Below are 23,977 nucleotides of genomic sequence, written 5' to 3' on the forward strand. Positions count from 1 at the left end.
TTAATTGTTAAATTAACAACAGGAGTCACTGTGCACTAACTTCCCATGCAGAACCTCTGTCCTCAAAGAGTTATGAGAGCTAATAGTAAAACTTGTTATCAAAGAAAAAAAATCATAAAAGTGATCTTACATATTTATTAGTAGAACCATTATAACATTTTTACATTATGAGTTATATAAATACTGTATAATAATTTACATTAAAGATAAAATATATAGCACATTTGGGTCTGGCACATAGTAAAAGTGACCAATAAACAGGCAATAGCTATTATTTGTGGAGTTATTTTTACTTACCTCCAGGAGACCTGACAAGTACTTCACACAAATTTCGAGGGGCTTTGTAAGGGGAGAATGTGAGCTCCACCCCGGAAATGCTGTGAGTTGAGCCATCCCTCGTAACGTGCGCTCAAGGGAAGGCAGGCCATAGAAATGAGGAGCATTCGTGACTCTCAGACACTGGAGCAATTTCAGAGCCAGTTGCGTTTGGAAAACGTAAAAAAGTTCTGAGCATTTCCTACATATGTAAAAGGAAGAAAAGTCAATCACAGAGCAAGTGTAATGGGCTTATGGGCTGTGGAGGGTTACTTAGTTTACTATACTACAGAAGTATGAACCAGACAAAAAGATCCAAAATATTCACTTTTCAAAGCAAAATTTTACAAGGAAAACATAGCTGAAATACCAACCAGGATACCAGATGTAAAACACAAGTAACAATTACATTGAAAAACATGTAAGTGAATGCTGATAGCGAAATAATTAAAATTAAATTAAAAATGAAGTTGAATGATGAAATTAAAAAGTTAAAAAATGAAAAATTAAGTGCTACTTCAATGACTTTAATTGGTATATATTAAATCTATTTGTTAAAGTCATTAGGTGACATGAAAATATTTAATTTTAATTGGCTAAGGTATATTGGTTTTTCCTAGACAACTAAAACTTTTACTGAGTTTGACACATGTTTAAGTAAAATTGTGAGAAAAATAGAACATTTCCTATTAGAAAACAAAATTCTTAAAATTAAGTAGCTAGATATGCATTCAAAGATGTAATTCCTGAAAGAACAAATATCTTTGTACAAAGAATAAAATAAAATCTGAAACTACTCAATCTTACGGCTTTTTGGACTATATTAATACCTGTGCAATCACAGTATTATAGCTATATCGGTATACAAATTTTAAGATATATAACTTTTATATATCTGGCATTCTCTGCTTCTAAAGTTTTTTAGAAACACAAAGCACTTACACTAAAGTCTAAAAGTACTTGTATAAACTCATTTATTCATAGATCAACAACAAAATAATCTAATCAATACCATTAAAATGACCTTACTGTTTTTTAAACAAGTAATACGTGCTAACATACAAGTTGCTATGTCTTTAATATTCCCACCAAACTCATGTTGAAATCAAATGCATGTTGTGAGGTGTTAAGAGGGTAGAAACTTAATCTGAAGTATTTGAAATGAGACCTGTGGGAATAATTAAGATTACATGGGGAGGGGCTAGCGCTGTGGAGTAGCAGGTAAAGCTGCCACCTGCAGCACCAGCATTCCTTATGGGCACCAGTTCGAGTCCCAGCTGCTCCACTTCCAATCCAGCTCTCTGCTATGGCCTGGGAAAGCAGTAGAAGATGGTCCAAGTCATTGGGCCTCTCCACGTGGAAGACCCGGAAGAAGCTCCTGGCTCCTGGCTTTGGATCGGTGCAGCTCCGGCCATTGCAGCCAGTTGGGGAGTGAACCATCAGATGGAAGACCTCTCTCTCCCTCTCCCTCCCTCCCTCCCTCCCTCCGTCTCTCTCTCTCTCTCTCTCTCTCTCTCTGCCTCTCCTCTTCTCTGTGTAACTCTGACTTTCAAATAAATAAATAAATCTTTTTAAAAAAATTACATGAGTGCATTAGGGTAGGGCCCCAAACCAATGGGACTGTGACTGGATAAGCAGAGGAGACAAAGTAGGATATTCTGCCTTACTTCTACCAGCAAAGACCTTACTGGTGCTGGCTGTGTAATCTTGAACTTCCCTACCTTCCAAATATGAGCCAAAATAAAACTTTATTTTTTATAAATTATTTGGTCTGTGGCATTCAGTTATAATAGAAAATATACTAACACACAAGTCATTTTCATTTTCCATTACTCTTAGCTTGATCCCTACACAATCAAAGGAACTGGTCTGACCTCAAATGTCTGACCGCTAAGCTCAGTTAAACCCTAGTATATCATCTGTCAGCTCCTTCTCCTCATCCCTGCCAGCTTGAAGAACCATATGTCTTATCCCTATCCAGTTCCTCTATGCAAACAGCCTTTCACAGAGAAAAATGAAACTATTAGAAGTTAACTCTCCAGAGCCAGTGCTGTGGCATAGCAGATAAAGCTGCCACCTACAGTGCTGGCATCCCACGTGGGTGCCAGTTCAAATCGCAGCTGCTCCTCTTCCGATCTAGCTCTCTGCTATGGCCTGGGAAAGCAGTAGAGGGTGGCCCAGGTCCTTAGGACCCCACACCTGCATGGGATACCCAGAGGAAGCTCCTGGCTCCTGGTTTCAGATCAGCACAGCTCTTGCCATTGCCCGTTGAGCCATCTGAGTGAACCAGCAGATGGAAGACCTCTCTCTCCCTCCCTTCTCTCTTACTGCCTCTGCCCCTCTGTAATTCTGTATTTCAAATAAATAAATAAATCTTTAAAAAAGAAAAAAGTTAACTTCCTAACACCCTTCTCTCATACTATATAGTAACCTATTTTAAATCATATTTATTTACACCAATGTTCTCATTCAATTCTGTCTGACCTTAATATACCTCTCTTTGCCTTCCGTCTTTTTATTACTATCTGTTCCCTTTCTCAATGTGATTTCCCCTTAGGAGCACAAGTACAACAACCTGTAAGTATGCATATCTCCTATCCTAAAAGTAACAAAAATACTAACCTGCTCTTTACTCTGATACACATAAAAGAAAAGTCTCACACATAACTTTTCCTTAATCTCACAACTCACCTACACCACACCACACCACACCTTTTGTGTTCAAAGCCTGAGGCAAAAACCATCTTCCACAGAATCACCTGTAGTATTTACTTAATTGTGCAGAATTCTGAGCTATTAAAGATATTTTATCAAGCTGCCCAGAAGATTCTTATGCATGTATCAGCTTGGTAACCACTTGCCCAGCTGCACAGATTACACCATCCTTGGGTTCGCATGGCTGTTATTTTGTTCAGTACTTTATTGAGAGATAATCTGCAGGCAGTACAATCCACAGATGTATATAATACATGACATTTGTATGTATATATGTAAAATCATAGAACCACAACCATACAAAACACAAACATCCTCAGCACCTCAGTAAGTCCCCAGGTGTCCCTTTCCTAGTAAATATCACTCCCAATTCCTGTGTTCTGTTTGACAAATTTCTACTCACTAAAGTACACTAACGCTCTCCTCTACTGTGTCCAGTCTTCCATGCAATGAATTATGTAATTTAGAAACTTTATTCTTCAGTTATAGAATTAATTTGGACTTAGGTTTTTATTTTCAGTCTCCATTCCTCAATCTTGCCTACCTTGTCACCTAATTTCCATTATATTTATTTTTATATTTATATTATATATTTATATTAGTTAAAATATTACTACTACTTAAAATGGTAGTTTAAAAATCGTTGCTATATTTGACATTTGCATATCCATTTCTAATGACTTTTTTCTTAATAATGAATATATTTTCATGCATCTTCACAATTTTCTACAGTTATGACTGAATGTGAATCTTTTATAAAAGTGACTGAATGTGACGTATATAGTTTCTCACAGAAAGTGCTTCCCTTTTGGTAACACAACTGAGGTTAACAGCAGACCTTCTGGATCTAATGCAGTACTGAAATAAATTAAAGCTGTTTGTCAGTTTAGTTTTTTCAAATGTTATGTGCATGGGATCAGGTCTTTGTCCACAACAGAGCTTTGGAATCTAAGCAAGACAAGACCAGGAATGTTTTCCTTCTTTTCCAGGGTCAATGCCAGGAAATCACCTTCAGCACAAAGCTGAATGAATTATGACAGATCTCAAGGACCCTGGGGTATTTGCTTTGTTTTGTCATTATTTTTAAATCTACTTTGCTGTTAACTTTCTGGAGAAACTTCTTGTTTTGGAAGACATGTATTTTAACATGTGAAACAGCTTGGATTTATCTAAGAAACTAACAGTGTTTCAGCTATCAAAAGAAATCAGAAGGAACAGCAGCTAAAATGCTGGACTAAGAGACTTTACAAGAGTACCTTGTCATAAAGCAAATAAAAGTAATTGGCAGAAGTTTGGCAGACTCAACATTTTTGGAACTCTGGGAAGTAATCAAAGCCTGCAGCAATCATGGGAACATTTTTCGAGAAAAATGGGTGAATATCAGTCAGAACAGCAAGTTCTGTGATGTTTATATCTCATCTTAGTCCCATCCCCATGCCTCGGCCAGTGACAGCCTTGAAAATTACAGCCCACATTCACAGGATCTATACTAACGGGAAAAGAGCAAATCTCAGTGCAACAATAACTTCAGATAACCTTTGTAGTGGTTTCTTCAAAGACAGGACCAAAGAGTTAAAACCAATACTAGAGAATATCCATCGACAATGCACTTAGTTTTAATTGTTGCTATCTGAGCAATGGATAGAAGCTGGACCAAAAATGTAGACTAATGCGAAAGCTCAGAAGGAAAGCCAGGGACATGAAATGTTTTGCCACATAAACAACCACAATGGAATGAAATTTAAATCAATAACAGAAAAAATTGTAAAAATCCATCAACATATGGAAATTAACAAAAAAAAAACACTTAAACTACCCATAAGTGAAAAATGAAAACCGAAGAAAAATTAGAAAACACCAAGCAGAATGAAAACGAAGACACACACACCAAAACATAGGAGATGCAATACAAGCAGTGCTCAAAAAGATTATCTGTCAGCACCTGTATCTAAAAGATCTAAAATTCACATCCAGTAGCTTTAGAATTAAGGAAATGGGTCCAGCATTGTGGTGCAGAGGGTTAAACTGCCACCTGTGACACCAGCATCCCTTGAGAACGTCTGTTCAAGTCCCAGCTGCTCCACTTCTGATCTACCTCCCTGCTAATGCCCCTGGGAAAGAAGCAGAAGACGGTCTTTCTAATAAATAAATAAACCTTAAAAAAAAAATCTTAAGTACTAAACAAAAGAACACTAAGCACAAAGTAACAGAAGGAAGGAAATAAGGTTAGGGTAGAAATAAATGAAATACAAAATAGAAAACAGTAAATAAAATCAACAAAATCAGGGGCCAGCGCCGTGGCTCACTTGGCTAATGCTCCGCCTGCGGCGCCAGCATCCCATATGGATGTTCGATTCTAGTCCCAGTTGCTCCTTTTCTAGTCCAGCTCTCTACTGTGGCCTGGGAAGGCAGTGGAGGATGGCCCAAGTACATGGGCCCTGCACCCACATGGGAGACCAAGAAGAAGCACCTGGCTCCTGGCTTCAGATCGGCGCAGCACGCCGGCCGTAGCGACCATTTTGGGGGTGAACCAGCGGAAGGAAGACCTTTCTCTCTGTCTCTCTCTCACTGTCTAAATCTGCCTGCCAAATAAAAAAAAAAAAATCAATAAAATCAAAAGATTAAAAAAATTTGCAGATCTTTAGCAAGACCAACAAACAAGAGAAGACTCAAAGATTCAAATTACTAAAATCATAAATGAATGTGGGAACATCATCACTACCTTAAAGAAATAAAAAAAAAAAAAACTATGAAATATACTATGAGCAACTACATACCAACAAGTAGATAACCTAATTATAATGGGCAAGTTCCTAGAAACATGCAGACTATAAAAACTGAATAAATCAGCAGCAACGGAAAATCTGAATAGATATAAGCAACAACAGAGTCACTACTAAGAGCTTCCCAACAATGAAAAGTTAAGGACGACATGACTTAACTGGTAAATCCACCAAACTTTCAGAGAATGATTACAAACTACTCTTAAGCTTCCAAAAACCGAAAAAGAAGGGAACACTTACCAATTCATTTCATATGGTAAGTACAATCTTAATACCAAAGCCAAAGACATTGTAAGAAAAGTTCTCAAAAAGTACTAGCACACTAAATTCAGTAGCATATTAAAGATCTATACACCATGAACAAGAGAATTTATCCTAGGAAGACAATGATGGTTCTCATTACTAGAACAAAGGGGGAAATGGTCACATGATGATCTCAACTAATGCAGAAGAACCATTTGACAAAAGCCAGCAATCTTTCCCAACAAAAGCACTCAGAAATCTAAAAACAGAAGGGAATTCCTAGGGCCAGCATTGTGGTGCAGGAGATTAGGCTGCCACCTGCAGTGCCAGCATCCCAAGTGGACATGGATTCTAGTCCTGGCAGCTCCACTTCCGATCCAGCTCACTGCTGATGCTCCTGAGAGGGCAGCAGAGGATGGCCCAAGTGCGTGGGTCCCTGCACCCAAATGGAGGATCCAGATTGGGCTCCTGGCTCCTGGCTTCAGCCTGGCCCAACTCTGGCCATTATGGCCATTTGTGGAGTGCACTAGCAGATGGAAGATCTCTCCCTCTTTCTCTGCAACTCTGCCTTTCAAAAAAATAAAATACATCTTTAATAAAAGGGAGGGGGCTTTCTTCAATGTTATAAAAAGCAAATATAGGGAAAGCAGGGAAGCACTACGGCCTAGCAGGTTTAGTCTCTGCTTGCAATGTTGGTATCTCAGTCTTAGTCCCAGCTGCTCAGCTTCCTGTTAATGTTCCTAGAAAGAAAGTTCAAGATGGCTCAAGGACTTAGGCCCCTGCCACCGATATGAGACATTAGCATGAAATTCCTGGCTCCCAGCTTCAGCCTGGATCAGACATGTTTGTTTCGACCATTTGGGGAATAAACCAGTGACTCAAAATCTGACCCTCCTCTGTGTCACTACACCTTTCAAACAAATAAATATTTTTAAAAAGCATATATGCATCTCACAGATCTAGAAAAACTGCAGCAAACCAGACCCAAAACTAGTAGAAGAGAAATAACTAAAATCAGAGAAGAAATCAACAGGCTTGAATCCAAAAAACACATTACAAAATATCAGCAAAACGAAGAGTTTGTTTTTTGAAAAAATAAAATGGACACACCATTGGCCCAACTAACTAAAAAAAGAGAAAAGACCCAAATCAATAAAATCAGAGGTGAAAAAGGAAATGTAACAACAGACACCACAGAAATAAAAAGAATCATCAGAAATTACTACAAGGACTTGTATGCCAGCAAACAGGGAAATCTATCAGAAATGGATAGATTCCTGGACACATGCAACCTACCTAAATTGAAACAGGAAGACATAGAAAACCTTAACAGACCCATAACTGAGACAGAAATTGAAACAGTAATAAAGGCCCTCCCAACAAAGAAAAGCCCAGGACCAGATGGATTCACTGCTGAGTTCTACCAGACATTTAAAGAAGAACTAATTCCAGTTCTTCTCAAACTATTCAGAACAATCGAAAAAGAGGGAATCCTCCCAAATTCTTTCTATGAAGCCAGCATCACCTTAATTCCTAAGCCAGAAAAAGATGCAGCATTGAAAGAAAACTACAGACCAATATCCCTGATGAACTTAGATGCAAAAATCCTCAATAAAATTCTGGCCAACAGAATATAGCAACACATCAGAAAGATCATCCACCCAGACGAAGAGGATTTATCCCTGGTATGCAAGGATGTTTCAATGTTCACAAATCAATCAATGTGATACACCACAGTAACAAACTGGAGGAAAAAAAGCATAAGATTATCTCAATAGATGCAGAGAAAGCATTCGATAAAATACAACACCCTTTCATGATGAAAACTCTAACCTAACTGGGTATAGAAGAACATTCCTTAATACAATCAAAGCAATTTATGAAAAACCCACAGCCAGCATCCTGTTGAATGGGGAAAAGTTGGAAGCATTTCCGCTGAGATCTGGTACCAGACAGGGATGCCCACTCTCACCACTGCTTTCAATATAGTTCTGCAAGTTTTAGTCATAGCTATTAGGCAAGAAAAAGAACTTAAAGGGATACAGATTGGGAAGGAAGAACTCAAACTATCCCTCTTTGTAGATGATATGATTCTTTATTTAGAGGATCCAAAGAAGTCTACCAAGAGACTATTGGAAGTCATAGAAGAGTTTGGCAAAGTAGCAGGATATAAAATCAATGTACAAAAATCAACAACCTTTGTATACACAGGCAATACCACGGCTGAGTAAGAACTTCTAAGGTCAATCCCATTCACGATAGCTACAAAAACAATCAAATACCTTGGAATAAACTTAACCAAGGACGTTCAAGATCTCTACGATGAGAATTACAAAATCTTAAAGAAAGAAATAGAAAAGGATACCAAAAAATGGAGAAATCTTCCATGCTCATGGATTGGAAGAATCAATTTCATCAAAGTGCCCATTCTCCCAAAAGCAACTTATAGATTCAATGTGATACCAATCAAAATACCAAAGACATTCTTCTCAGATCTGGAAAAAATGATGGTGAAATTCATATGGAGACACAAGAGACCTCGAATAGCTAAAGCAATCTTGTACAACAAAAACAAAGCCAGAGGCATCACAATACCAGATTTCAAGACATACTACAGGGAAGTTTTAAGCGAAACAGCATGATACTGGTATAGAAACAAATGGACAGACCAATGGAACAGAATAGAAAACACCAGAAATCAATCCAAACTTATATTTAATCAAGGATCTAAAACCAATACCTGGAGCAAGGACAGTCTATTCAATAAATGGTGCTGAGAAAACTGGATTTCCATGTGCAGAAGCATGAAGGAAGACCCCTACCTAACACCTAACACAAAAATCCACTCAACATGGATTAAAGATCTAAATCTATGACCCAACACCATCAAATTATTAGAGAACATTGGAGAAACCCTGCAAGATATAGGAACAGGCAAAGACTTCTTGAAAAAGACCCCAGAAGCACAGGCAGTCAAAGCCAAAATTAACAATTGGGATTGCATCAAATTGAGAAGTTTCTGTACTGCAAAAGAAACAGTCAAAAAGTGAAGAGGCAACCGACAGAATGGGAAAAAAAAATTTGCAACCTATGCAACAGATAAAGGATTAATAACCAGAATCTACAAAGAGATCAAGAAACTCCACAACAACAAAACAAACAACCCACTTAAGAGATGGGCCAAGGACCCCAATAGACATTTTTCAACAGAGGAAAACCAAATGGCCAACAGACACATGAAAAAATGTTCAAGATCACTAGCAATCAGGGAAATGCAAACCAAAACCACAATGAGGTTTCACCTCATCCTGGTTAGAATGGCTCACATTCAGAAATCTACCAACAACAGATGCTGGCGAGGATGTGGGGAAAAAGGGACACTAACCCACTGTTGGTGGGAATGCAAACTGGTAAAGCCACTATGGAAGTCAGTCTGGAGATTCCTCAGAAACCTGAATAGAACCCTACCATACAATCCAGCCATCCCACTCCTTGGAATTTACCCAAAGGAAATTAAATTGGCAAATCAAAGAGCTGTCTGCACCTCAATGTTTATTGCAGCTCAATTCACAATAGCTAAGACCTGGAATCAACCTAAAACCATCAACAGGAGACTGGATAAAGAAATTATGGGACATGTACTCTATACAATACTATACAGCAGTAAAAAACAATGAAATCTGGTCATTTGCAACAAAATGGAGGAATCTGGAATACATCATGCTGAGTGAAAGCCACTCCCAAAAGGACAAATATCATATGTTCTCCCCAATCAGTGACAGCTAACTGAGCACCAAAAAAGGAAACCTGTTGAAGTGAAATGAACACTATGAGAAACAGTGACTTGATCAGCCCTTGTCCTGACTGTCGAGGAACAACTTAATACTTTATCCCTTTCAGTATTTTTTTGTTGTTCTACTTAATACTATTGGATGAACTTTGTAATTAACACACAATTATTCTTAGGTGTTTAAATTTAACTGAAAAGTGATCTTTGTTAAATATAAGAGTGAGAATAAGAGAGGGAGGAGATGTACAATTTGGGACATGCTCAATCCCAAATTGACTTGCCCCAAATGGTAGAGTTAGAAATGTACCAGGGGGTTCCAATTTAATCTCATCAAGGTAGCATGTACCAGTGCCATCTCACTAGTCCAAGTGATCAATTTCTGTTCACAATTGATCATAATGATAGGACTAAGAGTCAAAGGGATCACATAAACAAGATTAGTGTCTTCTAATACTAACTGATAGAATTAAAAGGTGAGAACGATCCAACATGGGAAGCAGGATACACAGCAGACTCATAGAATGGCAGATGTCCTAAACAGCACTCTGGCCTCAGAATCAGCCCTTAAGGCATTGGGATCTGGCTGAAGAGCCCATGAGAGTATTTTAGGCATGGAAAGCCAAGACACTCTGGCAAAAAACAAACAAACAAAAACAATAAAAAAGAAAAACACATCATTTTTATACCTATTAGCATTGTTACAATAATTGCTGGCAAGGATATAGAGAAACTGGAACACTCATACCTGGTTGGTGGGAATGTCAATTGGTTTAGCTACTATGAAAAATAGTTTGCACTTCCTCAAAATATTAAACATAGAGTTAACACATAAATCAGCAACTGTACTCCTACTTATGCCCACACAAAAGTCTTTCTATGAATGCTCATAGCAGTATTATTCACAACGGCCAAAAGGATAAAAAAATTTAAATGTTCACAAATGGATGGAGAAACAAACTGTAATATTATCTATCCACAGAATATTCTCATAGAAATTAAGTACTCATATTTGTTTCAATATGGGTGGACCTTAAAAACACAATGCTAAATGAAAAAAGCTGGACAAAAAAAGACACATATTGTTAATTCTTTTTTTATAATATATTTTAAATGAGCAAATTCATACAGACAGAATGCAGATGACTAGTTGCCAGGGCTGTAAATAAGGGTGAAAGGGGAGAGATTCCTTCATGGACACAAGTTTCGTTTTTGGGTGACAGAATTTTCCTGAATTAGATCGTGGTGACAGGTACACAATGCTGTCAATAGTACTAAAAACAACTCGAGTGCATACTTTTAAATGGTTAAAATATTTTTAAACTTTTATCTTAATTTTCAAATGAAAGAAAATCAGAAATAAGCATTTGAAAATCAGCAGGTAGCCAAAATAAGAGCTTAAATAATAATCTCATAGCTAGATTCACATCGCCATCAGCGAAGTATACAGTAAGTAGAAAAAAAAAAAAACCTCCCTTTCAGACCAAAGGGAAAGAAAGTTTTAAAGTGAGAATATAATTTTCCTCATGGGCATTGTCTACCTTAGAAAAACTACTACAGAACATGCCTGTGACTATAGACTTGTAGTTCAGGCCACCGAAGATTAGAGATGGGACATGGGCACTCCCTTGACTTGCATCCTCTGGTCTGCTTTAACACAAACCAGGAGGAAAAGAAAGCTAGGCATCAGAAGCAATGGGTGGCAGGCCTATTAATGGCTGATCTGTACGGTGATCTGCCCTCAAGGAGACCCAACAGGCCAGTCCACTGCAGTGGCTTTCAATGTGGTAAGTCTGGGCTTCAGCAGAAGTCAGCTTGTGAAGAGCCCTGGCAGCTCTCCCAAGAGTTGGGTCACTGGAAATGGACCTGCCCTGGAGTCGAAGGATGCCCAGGTCAGAGCCACAGATCTTATTGGCTCCAAGCTGAAAAGCCCTTCACTCAGCCCAACTTCCAAAGTGACCACTGCAGCTGAGGGGATGGTCAAGTAGGGTCAGCAACATTGCAGGCAGAACTGTAAATTTCTTGTTAGAGATGCCCCCTGCCTTTACCTGGCCAGCTCTCCTCCCAGGCCAGCCAAGTAATGAAAGTCAACAGAGTGCCTTCCCCTAGGAGGTTCACACCTCCCTTAGGATATACCCCATGTGAAGAGATAGATAGGTCTGGGCCTCTTAACTTACAAGGCCTAAAGCCCACCAGATTATTATCAAGCCCCTTCTATCAGGTTCTATTTGCCTCTCAATCAGAAAACTTAATTGTAGCTTAGACAGCACCTTTCTTAGCTCCTCTAATAATGACTCTGTCCTTTGTTCTAGACCCTGTCTAGTGCACTTGGGCCTCATTCCTTTGTAACCATAACCTCTACTCTACCACCAATGGCTCTACTCCCAACCTGTGTGTACTGATGGTCCTCTTCCCCACTTAATGCTGTATAATTGTTCAGACCTGGTAAATGCCACTCTTAGGATCATTGGTTACTATCCTCACTCTGTCTTTTATGACCTTGTCTAAATATGATCAGAGTCGGGGAACTTGGAAGGCTTCCATAGCCTTGGCAACTCATGACGACAGCCTAGGGTGGTTACTGGTGCCATAAACTAGAGTGTCAATTTGTTGGGTCAACAACAGGAGCCACTGTGCACTTGCTCCTCATGTGGGATCTCTGTCCTTAATGTACTGTACATTTTGATTTAATGCTATAACTAGTACTCAAACAGTATGTTTCACTTTGTGTTTCTATGTGGGTGCAAACTGTTGAAATCTTTACTTAAGGTATACTAAATTGATCTTCTGTATATAAAGAGAATTGAAAATGAATCTTAATGTGAATGGAAGGGGAGAGGGAGCGGGAGAGGGGAGGGTTGCGGGTGGGAGGGAAATTATGGGAAGGGGAAGCCATTGTAATCCATAAGCTGTATACTGGAAATTTATATTCATTAAATAAAAGTTAAAAAAAAATACTCATAAAGCTATAAGAACAGACATAAATGCTGAGGTAGAAGTGTGGAGAATGAAAGAGAATACCATAAAATAAACTCTAGAGAACAACACATTATCTGTGTGTACATGTGTGTGCAATGAAGGAATCTGAGAAGTTACAGTCAGGCCATACCAGAGACTCAATTGAAACAGAAACAAAAAGACAACCGTAACTGATTATTACGTAAGTATTTTCACTTCTTAACTGTAAGGAAGTGAAAAGTGTAAATATGGAAATGAAAGGAAAACTACCCAAATCTTCATGCTGAAAACAGTACCTGTCAGTGATGGCCATGAAGCTGAGGAGCAGGGTACTGAAAAAAGCAATCAGCTCCTTCTGAAGCTGTTGCCTGACAGCAGTGCGCACGTCATCTGTTTCTTCCCGTGCCTGCGCCTCCGTCAGCACCAGCAGGTCTAACAGTGGGTTTGAACTCTGAAATATGAAATTTGTAAGAAATATATTTAATGTCTAATTGAGTCATACACTGCTCCTTGCAAAGATTTTGTTGTAACCATGTTCTAGATTAACAAAGAGTTACATCACCCAACTAGTAAGCATGGACTTTTACTGTATTAATAAAGAGGTTCTAAACTTAAAAGGTGTTTAACATGTTACCTCAATAAAAGGAAAGCAAACCTATTAGAGAAAACTGGGAGAAGCACAATCAGAAAAGCACAACCACACCTATCTCACAGAGACTGCCATTGCTAGACACTGGTACATCTCTCATCTTTGTCTGTGAATACAAACATAAATGTAAACAGCACTATAATTATATACTTTAGATAAAGTTGTTATTGAGAAAATCCACTATTGAATGAAATTTTCTACATCTTAGTATCAATATTTCTTCAAAAAATATATTTTAAATGCTGATTATTTTTCAACTCCAAGAATTTCGTACACCAACTAATAGGCAATGGTTTATAGTTTCACTGAGCTCCAACAAGTGGGCTCAACTCTGATTACTTCTTATAAACTCTAAAGCATGAATAAATAAAAACTTTATAATAGTTTTGATTCTTTTGATAAATATTATGAAACTGTCCCAGAAAAGGTATCTAAATACTCATATGCAACTAAACAAGATATAGGAAGAAGCCCAAAGAACTCAAATGAGGATTATTACTGCTGTAATCTTTACCAGTATGATAGCCTAATAAACAAATACAACTGTTCTGTAAAACTTTTCATATGTCTTTCCAACCAAAAAAAAATGCAGCTAAAAAACAGTCCCAGTGAATAGGACCCTGTCACCCAAGTGGCAGACCTGGATGGAGCTCCAGGCATCTGACTTTGGCCTATCCCAGCCCTGGCTGTTGCAGCCATTTGGGGAGTGAGCCAGCAGACAGAAGATATCTCTCTCTAGTGTCAGTTGTTAAATCAACAACAGGAGTCACTGTGCACTTGCTCCCCATGTTGGACCTCTGTCCTTAATGAGTTGTACTATGAGAATTAACAGTAAAACCTCTTCTAACTGTACTTTATACAGTGTGGGTGCTAATCATTGAAATCTCTACTTAGCATAGAGTTTGTCTTCTGTATATAAAGTCAAAAACGAATCTTAATGGAAAATGGAATGGGAGCGGGAGGGAAGGTGGAATGGGAGGGTGGGGATGGGGGGAAAGAAACACTATATCCCTGAAAGCAGTACATACGAAAATTTGTATTCATTAAAAAAAAAAAAAAAAAAAAAAAAAACCTTCAAAAAATAAAAAAGAAGATATCTCTCTTTTTCTAATTCTGCCTTTCAAATAAATATATTTTTTGAAAAAAATGGAACATAAAAGGATTATTTCTCCTTTGCTTAACATTTTATTTATATATTTGAAAGAGCTAGAGAGAGAAGGAGAGAGAAAGAGATCTTCTAGTTGCTGGTTCACTCCTCAGATTGCCACAATGATCAGAGCTAGGCCAGGCCGAAGCCAGGACCCAGGAGCTTCTTCTGGGTCTCTGATGTCAGTGCAGGGTCTCAAGTACTTGGGTCATCTGCCACTGCTTTCCCAAGTGCATTAGAAGAGAGCTGGATTGGAAATGGAGAAGCTAAGATTTAAACCAGCACCCAGATGGGATGCTGGCACCCCAGGCAGCAGTTTTACCCTCTACGCCACAACACCGGCCCCAACAGGTTTATTTCTAATAACACTAAAGGCACAGCACAAAAAATGTCACATTAGCCAGCAATATTAACACATACACAGAATATTTATTAATCACACTTATCACAGGCATTGTGCTAAAAAACAAAGAATAGCAGATTTCATTTAAATTTTTGACTAAACTAACTAAGCATGTTCACTCTTGTTCCACAGATAGGCAAATAAAAATTCGAAAACAGGCTATACAATATGTCTAAGTCACCCAAAAGGCAGAGCAAGAAGCATCCTACTCCAAAACCAGTTAACAGTCTGTCTTTAGTGGTGTGTCATCTCACTAGCACATATAACAACATACAAAAAAAGAGATGAGCAAAATGTAACTGCTATTGATATGAAATGCTTGCCTTAAAGAGCTCAATTCTAAATTAACTACATACCTTTTAATAAAAGAAAATTTTTAAAATGAAGGGGAAAAAACCTTCAAATTGCTTATACTATACAGTATGAAGAGCATACTTTACTCAGGTACAAACAATTAAAAGCAATTTAATTGAGAGCTTAGGAAAGTATTGGGGATGAATGGTTTGCTTTTAACTTATTCTACCATGTTTTACAACTAAACAGAATTTTTCCCAACTTACCTACACCTTGAGCAAGAAATGCCTTTGGATCTACTAAAATTTTCTATAACATAAGGGCAACTTCTGTGTTACATGAATAAAAGAATCAAGATAACAAAACTGATAAATTACATAAATAAAGACAATGGTTGTCCTAGCCATAAATAACCAAATGTTGACACAAACACCCTCCGACTCCCTTAAATACTAAGAAAATGAACAATCTCTTCATACCAACAAGCAAACACCATTTTTATAAAATAATTTTATCAATTATTAACTCTTAATATACAAAAGTAGAAGCTAATAGTACGTGAATATACTGATACAGCATATCTAAAATTAAGATATTCCAATCAATCTCATCCCATTCACAACTTGTTTCTGCCTGTAGATTTCTGAGACTGTTTCCCTTCACATCTTCTATTCCTATGTTAAGATTCAGTAAATTTCAGCAACACCACTTCTAAAATATGGGATGCATTATCATTCCTCAAGAACAGACAGTACAGTAGACATCTCTACTAATGCCTATTGATCTCAAGTGCTAAATCAAACCTGAAGTTTTTATCCTTACATTAGTATTCAGTCCTAACTTTAAACCAACTACTTAGGACATTATGTTGTCACTACTGACCTCAAAAAAGCAATGACTTCTATATTAACGGATCACTTTTTTATGTACATATGGTTATTACTCATCAAATCCAATTTTAGATTCATCACAATCTATGCCAAAAGATCAACACTGAGTGTACATGAACTGTTATGTGAAAGTCAGCAAAGAAAGATAAGTATACTATAGAGTTCTCAATAAACTCAAAAAAGAACAAAAAAATTATAGCAGTGCTTTTACAAATTTCTATCAAAACCTCTCATTCTGAAAAGGAAGGTATTCAAATTCATTCCATGTAGAGTGTTGTATATACAGAACACTGGCATTAAAAGTTTCTAAAGCACCTAAGAATTCAGTTTCTAATGTTTTCATAAAATACATAGCAAAAACTTTCACAAAGTTCCTAAATCCGCTCTCAGGAAGTTAGATGATGTTTCTTTTTACTTCCTACTAGCATTTTTTTTTTTTTTACTTAATTGGGTATTCACATGCCACTCATTACAATTTGTTTCTGCAACCATAGCTTTTGCATATCATTTGATGTACGTCTACACAATCAAAATAATTTCTTATAAGTAATATATTACTGAACTACGTCAATCATTTCATACTTATTTTATCACTTTTAAGTGCCATAAAAGGCACTTGATTTTCAATCTTCAGGTGTCTCTTATCATAAACACTGATTATCAAATAATACATAATTTACCTTGAGCATGACACTTAGAGAGTATGCTCTCTTAACATCCCATTAAAATAGTTATAGAAGACAGTCCAAAGATAAAAGCCACCACAGCAAAAAAAAAAAAAAAAAAAAAATCAAAGAAATCAATGAGTATCTCCACAAACACCAAACAGCAATCCAAGAAACAAAGACAATGAAAACAACATGACACCCCCAAAAGAACACAACACTTCAATATTAGATTATGAAATGATGAGACTGAATAAATGCCAAGAAACACATCTAACAAAGATGCATGCAGACTGAAAGTGAAAGAATGGAAAAAGATATTCCATTCCAACAAAAACAAAAAAAAAGCCATTCAGACAAAATAGACTTTAACACAAAAAATGTTAAGAGACAAAGAAGGATACTATGTAATGATTAAGATTTCAATTCAACAGGAAGATGTCACTATTATAAATGTATACGCACCTAATTACAGGGCACCTGACTATTTAAAGAAAATGTTAAGGGATCTAAAGGAAGACATAGACTCAAATACAATAGTAAAGCAGGATTCCAATACCCCACTTTCAGCAACGGACAGATCAACCAGACAGAAAATCAGCAAGAAAACATCAGAGTTAATTAACACTATAGACCAAATTCACACTATAGACCAGATATCTACAGAACTTCTCATCCTAACATTGCAGAATACACATTCTTCTCACCAGTAAATGGAACCTTCTGTAGGATTGAATATATGCAGGGCCATAAAACAAGTCTAAGCAAATTCAAAAATATCGAAATCATACAATGCACCTTCTCAGACCACAATATGACGAAGTTGGAAATCAAGAAATCTCTAGAACATATACAAATATGGAGACTTAACAACACACTCCTTAAATAAATAGTGGGTCATAGTAGAAATCAAAAAATTTCTGGAAACAAATGAAGATGACAATACAATTTCTCAAAACTTAGGGATATAGCAAAAGCAGTGTTAAGAGGAAAGGTTACAGGGCCAGCGTCGTGGCTCACTTGGTTAATTCTATGCCTGCAGCGCCGGCATCCCATATGGGTGCCGGGTTCTAGTCCTGGTTGCTCCTCTTCCAGTCCAGCTCTCTGCTGTGGCCCAGGAGGGCAATGGAGGATGGCCCTAGTCCTTGGGCCCTGCACCTGCATGGGAGACCAGAAGCACTTGGCTCCTGGCTTCAGATTGGTGCAGCGCTGGCCGTGGTGGCCATTTGGGAAGTGAACCAACGGAAGGAAGACCTTTCTCTCTGTCTCTAACTCTACCTGTCAAATAAATTTAAAAAAAGAAGAAGAAGAAGAAGAACATTTACAGCAATTGGTGTATACATAAAGAAATTGGAAAGACATCAAATAAATGAGCTATCATGCATCTCAGGATCTTTTAAAACAACTGCAAACCAAACCCACAACTACAGAGTAAAAGAAATAATTAAAATTATAGAAGAAATCAACAATATAGAAATGAAAATAAATTAAAAAGATCAGCAAAATGAAGAGCTGGTTTTTTGAAAAAATAAACAAAACTGACATACTACTGGCCGAACTAACCAAAAAAAGAGAGATGACTCAAACTAATAAAATTGGATATGAAAAAGAATATGTAACAACCGACACCACAGAAACAAAAAGAATCTTAAGAAATTACTACAAAGAACTTGTGCAAACAAACTTGAAAACCTAGAAGAAAAGGCAAGATTCAAGGACACATACAACCTATCTAAATTGAGCCATGAAAGCACAGAAAACCTAAAAAGACCTATTACCAAGATGGAAATTGAATCAGTAATAAAGATCCTCCCAAAAAAGAAAAGCCCAGGACCAGATGGCTTCAAGGCTGAATTCTACCAGACATTTAAAGAACTCCAATTCTTCTCAAGTTATTCAAAACAATGAAAGGAAAGAAATCCTCCCAAATTCTTTCTATGAAGCCAGCAGCATCTTAATTCCTAAACCTGAAAAAGCTACAACAGAGAAAGAACTACAGATCAGTTTTCCTGATGAACATAGATGCAAAAATCCTCAACAAAATTCTGGCCAATTGGGCTGGCACTGTGGTGCAGCGGGTTAACACCCTGGCCTTAAGTGCCACCATTCCATATGGGCAAAGGTTCAAGACCCAGCTGCTCCACTTCCAATCCAGCTCTCTGATATGGCCTGGGATAAGCAGTAGAAGATGGCCCAAGTCCTTGGGCCTGCTCACCTGTGTGGGAGACCTGGAAAAGCTCCTGGCTCCTGCCTTCAGACTGGTTTAGCTCTAGCCATTGCGTCCAACTGGGGAGTAAACTATCAGATGGAAGATCGATCTCTCTGCCTCTCCTCTCTCTGTGTAACTCTGACTTTCAAATAAATAAATAAATCTTAAAAAAAAAAAAAAATTCTGGCCAGTGGAATCCAACAACACATCAGAAATATCATTCACCCAGACCAAGCAGGATTTATCTGCATTATGCAAAGATGGATCAACATTCACAAATCAATCAATGTGATACCTCACATTAACAAATAGAAAACAAAAACCATGTGATTATCTCAAAAGATGCAGAGAAAGCATCTGATAAAATACAGCACCTTTTCATGATGAAAATTCTTTTTTTTTTTTTATTTGACAGGCAGAGTGGACACTGAGAGAGAGAGAGAGAGAAAGAGAGAGAGAGAGAGAGAAAGGTCTTCCTTTTCCACTGGTTCACCCTCCAATGGCCGCTGCAGCCGGCGCACCGCGCCAATCCGAAGCCAGGAGCCAGGTGCTTCTTCCTGGTCTCCCATGCAGGTGCAGGGCCCAAGGACTTGGGCCATCCTCCACTGCCTTTCCGGGCCACAGCAGAGAGCTGGCCTGGAAGAGGGGCAACCGGGACAGAATCTAGTGCCCCGACCGGGATTAGAACCCGGGGTGCCGGCGCTGCAGGCAGAGGGTTAGCCTGTTGAGCCACGGCACTGGCCTTGTGATGAAAATTTTAAGCAAACTGGGTACAGAAGGAACATTCCTCACCACAATTAACACGGTTTATGACAAACTCACAGCCAGTGTCCTACTGAATGGAGAAAAGTTGGAAGCATTCTCACTGAGATCCAGAACCAGACTACGATGCCCACTCTCACCATTGCTTTTCAATATAGTGAAGTTTTAGCCAGAGGCATCAGGCAAGAGAAAGAAATCAAAAGGATTCAAAATAGGAATGAGGAAGTCCAATTATCCCTAATTGCAGATGACATGATTCTGTATATAGGAAATCCAAAAGACTCCACCAAGAGAGTACTAGAACTCACGGAAGAGTTCGTTAAAGAAGCAGGATATAAAACCAGTACACCAAAACCAACAGCCTTTGTATACACAGACAATGCGACAACTCAGGAAGAATGCCTAAGATCAATCCCATTCACAATAGCTACAAAAAAAATCAAATACCTTGGAATAAATTTAACTAAGGATATCAAGGATCTCTATCATAAAACTACAAAATATTAAAGAAAGAAATAGAAGAGGCCGGCGCATGGCTCACTAGGCTAATCCTCCGCCTGCGGCGCCAGCACACCAGGTACTAGTCCCGGTTGCTCCTCTTCCAGTCCAGCTCTCTGCCTTTGCTGTGGCCCGGGAGGGCAGCAGAGGATGGCCCAAGCACTTGGGTCCCTGCACCCGCATGGAAGACTGGGAGGAAGCACCCGGCTCCTGGCTTCGGATCAGCGCAGCGCCGGCCATGGCAGCCATTAGGGAAGTGAACCAAGGGAAGGAAGACCTTTCTGTCTCTCTAACTCTATCTGTCAAAAAAAAAAAAAAAAGAAAAAAAAAAAAAAAGAAATAGAAGAAGATCCACAAAAATGGAAAAATCTCCCATGTCATGGATTGGAAGAATATCATCAAAATGTCCATTCTTCTGAAAGCAATTTATAAATTCAAGGTGACACTAATCAAAATACCAATACATTCTCAGATTTGGAAAAATTATGCTGAAATTCATATGGAATCATAGGAGACCTCAAATAGCTAAAGCAATCTTAAACAACAAAAATAATAGAGGCATCACAATACCAAATTTCAGGACATAATACAAGACAATTATAATCAAAACAGCCTGATCCTGGTACAAAACAAATGGATTGATCAATGGAACAGAACAGAACACCAGAAATCAATCCAAGCATCTACAACCAACTTATATTTGACCAAGGACCTAAAACCAAATCCTGGAGCAAGGACAGTCTCTTCAACAAATTGTGCTGGGAAAACTGGATTTCCACATAAAGAAGTATGAAGCAGGACCCCTACCTTACATGAAAATCCATTCAAAATGAATTAACGACCTAAATCTATGACCTGATACCATCAAATTATTAGAGAACATTGCAAAAACCCTGCAAGACATTGGCACAGGCTAAGAGTTCTTGGAAAAGACCCCAAAGGCACAGGCAACCAAAGCCAAAATCAATAAATGGGATTACATTAAATTGAGAATCTTCTGTATTGCAAAAGAAACACTCAGGAAAGTGAAGAGGCAACCAACATAACAGGAGAAATTATCTGCAAACAATGCAACTGATAAAGGATTAATAACCAGAATATAAAGACATCAAGAAACTCCACAACAGCAAAACAAACAACCCTGTTAAAAAATTGGCCAAAGATTTAAACACACATTTTTTAAAAGAGGAAATCGAAATGGCCAACAGACATGTAAAAAAATGCTCAGGATCACTAGCCAACAGGGAAATGCAAATCAAAACCCAGTCAGAATGGCTTTCATACAGAAATCAACAAACAACAAATGCTGGCGAGGACTTGGTGAAAAAAGTACCCTAATCCACTGTTGGTAGTAATAGGAACTGGTAAAACCACTATGGAAATCAGTTTGGAGATACTTCAGAAATCTGAATATAAACCTACCATCCCACTCCTGGGTATTTACCCAAGAGAAATGAAATCAGCCATTAAAAGAGTTATGTGCATCCCCATGTTTATCGCAGCTCAATTCACAATAGCTAAGACATGGAATCAACCTAAATGTCCATCAACTGAAGACTGGATAAAGAAACTATGGGATATGTACTCTATGGAATACTACTCAGTGGAAAAAAAAGAAAGAAAATCCAATCATTTGCAATAAAATGAATGAATCTGGAACACATCATGCTTAGTGAAATAAGCCAGTCCCAATGGACAAATACCACATGTTCTCCCTGACCTATGATAACTAATTGAGCACCAAAAAGGAAATCTATAGAAATGAAATTGACACTTGGAGAAGCAATGACTTGAATAGCCCTTGTCATGACTGTCAAGGAATAGAATTTTGGGGTTTTTTCCCCCTTAATGTAGAATTATACTGGGAATGGGAGAGGGAGGAGGAGGTAGGGTGGCAGGGCAGGTATGATGGGAAGAATCACTATATTCCTAAAGTTGTACTTACGAAATTGATACTCATTAAATAAATGGTTTCTTTGGGAAAAAATAAAATAGTTACAGAACATGAAATACATGAGAATAAATTTAAACAAGAAGGTGAAATACTTGTACACTGAAAACTTTAAAACACCAATGAAAGAAATGAAGAAGGCACAAAGAAAAATGACAATAACCTATATTCATGGATTGGTTAATTACTTTATTATAATGTCCATGATACCCATTTTAGAGATTCAATGAAATCTCTATCAAAATTCCAAAGACATTTTTCACAGAAATAGAAAAAAAATTCTAAAATTCATACGGACCCCAAAAAAAAGACTTCAAATAGAAAAGGTACACTTGAACAAAAAGAAGAAAATCTAATATAACATACTAGCTGCCTTCAAAATATACTAAGTATATCTTAGATATATAAAGCATACCAAGTAACAGTAATCAAAACAAGCTAGTCATGACATAAAATCAAACACATACACCAATAGAACAGGACAGCCCAAAAATAAATCCATAAATTTACAGTCAATTGATTTTCAACAAAAATTCCTAGAACAAATTCCTAGAAAAAGTCTATCCAATACGTATAAGGAATTCAAACAAGTCAGTTAAAACAACATGATTTAAAAAATATACAAAGCACCTGTGTCAGTATTTCTTAAAAGACATATTTGTGGCCAAGAGGTAAATGAAAAAATCCTCAATATTATTAATCATCTGGAATATGTAAATTAAAACTATAATGAGATATCATCTTACATCTGATAAATATGTATAGATTTTGTCTACTAAACGAATAAGTATATATTGTTTTAACTATCTAGTTTCAGTTACATGCAAAGATACTCCTCAATGTTCCTGGGAAAGTAGAATTATAAAAGATAAGCTTGTTTTGCAGAAAAAAAAATTAATTCATGTAGGTTTTCGTAATGTACATTTTCCATGAACTTTCTGAAAACCCCTCACATGCATAGATTTTGAACACTTTGCACCAAAATAAGTTTATCTTTTAATTCCATTTCCAACATAGTTTTTTAAGTATCCTCATCATTTAGGTAAATATATCTAAATATGCACAGTGATTTTTCTATTGTTATGTACTCTGTACACAGCCTTTTAGTCAAACTAAATTAATTCAATTATTGCACAGAATTTTCAAGAAAAGGTCCTAGAACTAAAGCCACACTACTCATCTCTGCTATTTTCAGAGCAGTCGTAATACCCAGCAATCTTATACCCAGAATATAAAAACTCTGAGCACGATTATTTTAGGGACAATGCTGTAACATATTGGGTTAAGCCACCTCCTACAATGCTAGCATCCCATATGGGCACTGGTTCAAGTACCAGCTATTCCACTTCTGACCCACCTCCCTGCTAATTCAACTGGGAAGGCAGCAGAGGAAGGCTCAAGAGTTTGGATACTTGCAACCCACATGGAAGTCAGAAAGACAGGCGTGGAGGCACAGCATCACATACAATAGCCAAAGTTTCTCTGTTTAACATTTGAACGGAACACTGAATAAAAAGTGTAATCATCAGCTATATGAACAATTAAGGGAAGAACATTCCAACCAGAAAGAAAAGGAAATGCAAAAGCACTCAGGCAGCTGGGAGCGCCATGTCTGAAAACATCTAGGAGACCAGTGGGCAGAAACAGGAGTGGAGTGCAATGGTAGGAGATGGTGTCAGACAGTTTAGCCTTGTGTGGTACAGTGAGT

General features: G+C 37.7%; 1 protein-coding gene across 5 annotated transcripts in view; it reads right to left on the bottom strand.

Moving 5' to 3' along the window:
* Positions 1–23,977, bottom strand: part of RTTN (rotatin) — a 231,755-nt gene that overhangs the window by 108,630 nt on the left and 99,148 nt on the right. For all 5 annotated transcript variants that reach the window (XM_062201793.1, XM_062201792.1, XM_062201791.1 and 2 more), the window contains 2 exons: positions 13,098–13,252; positions 298–517 (listed from right to left, as the gene is read on the bottom strand). In XM_062201793.1, coding sequence (XP_062057777.1) covers positions 298–517; positions 13,098–13,252 — 375 coding nt within the window. The remainder of the gene's footprint in view (positions 1–297; positions 518–13,097; positions 13,253–23,977) is intronic.

The sequence above is a fragment of the Lepus europaeus genome, chromosome 9 (genome assembly GCF_033115175.1).
Source record: "Lepus europaeus isolate LE1 chromosome 9, mLepTim1.pri, whole genome shotgun sequence".
Classification (NCBI taxonomy): domain Eukaryota; kingdom Metazoa; phylum Chordata; class Mammalia; order Lagomorpha; family Leporidae; genus Lepus; species Lepus europaeus.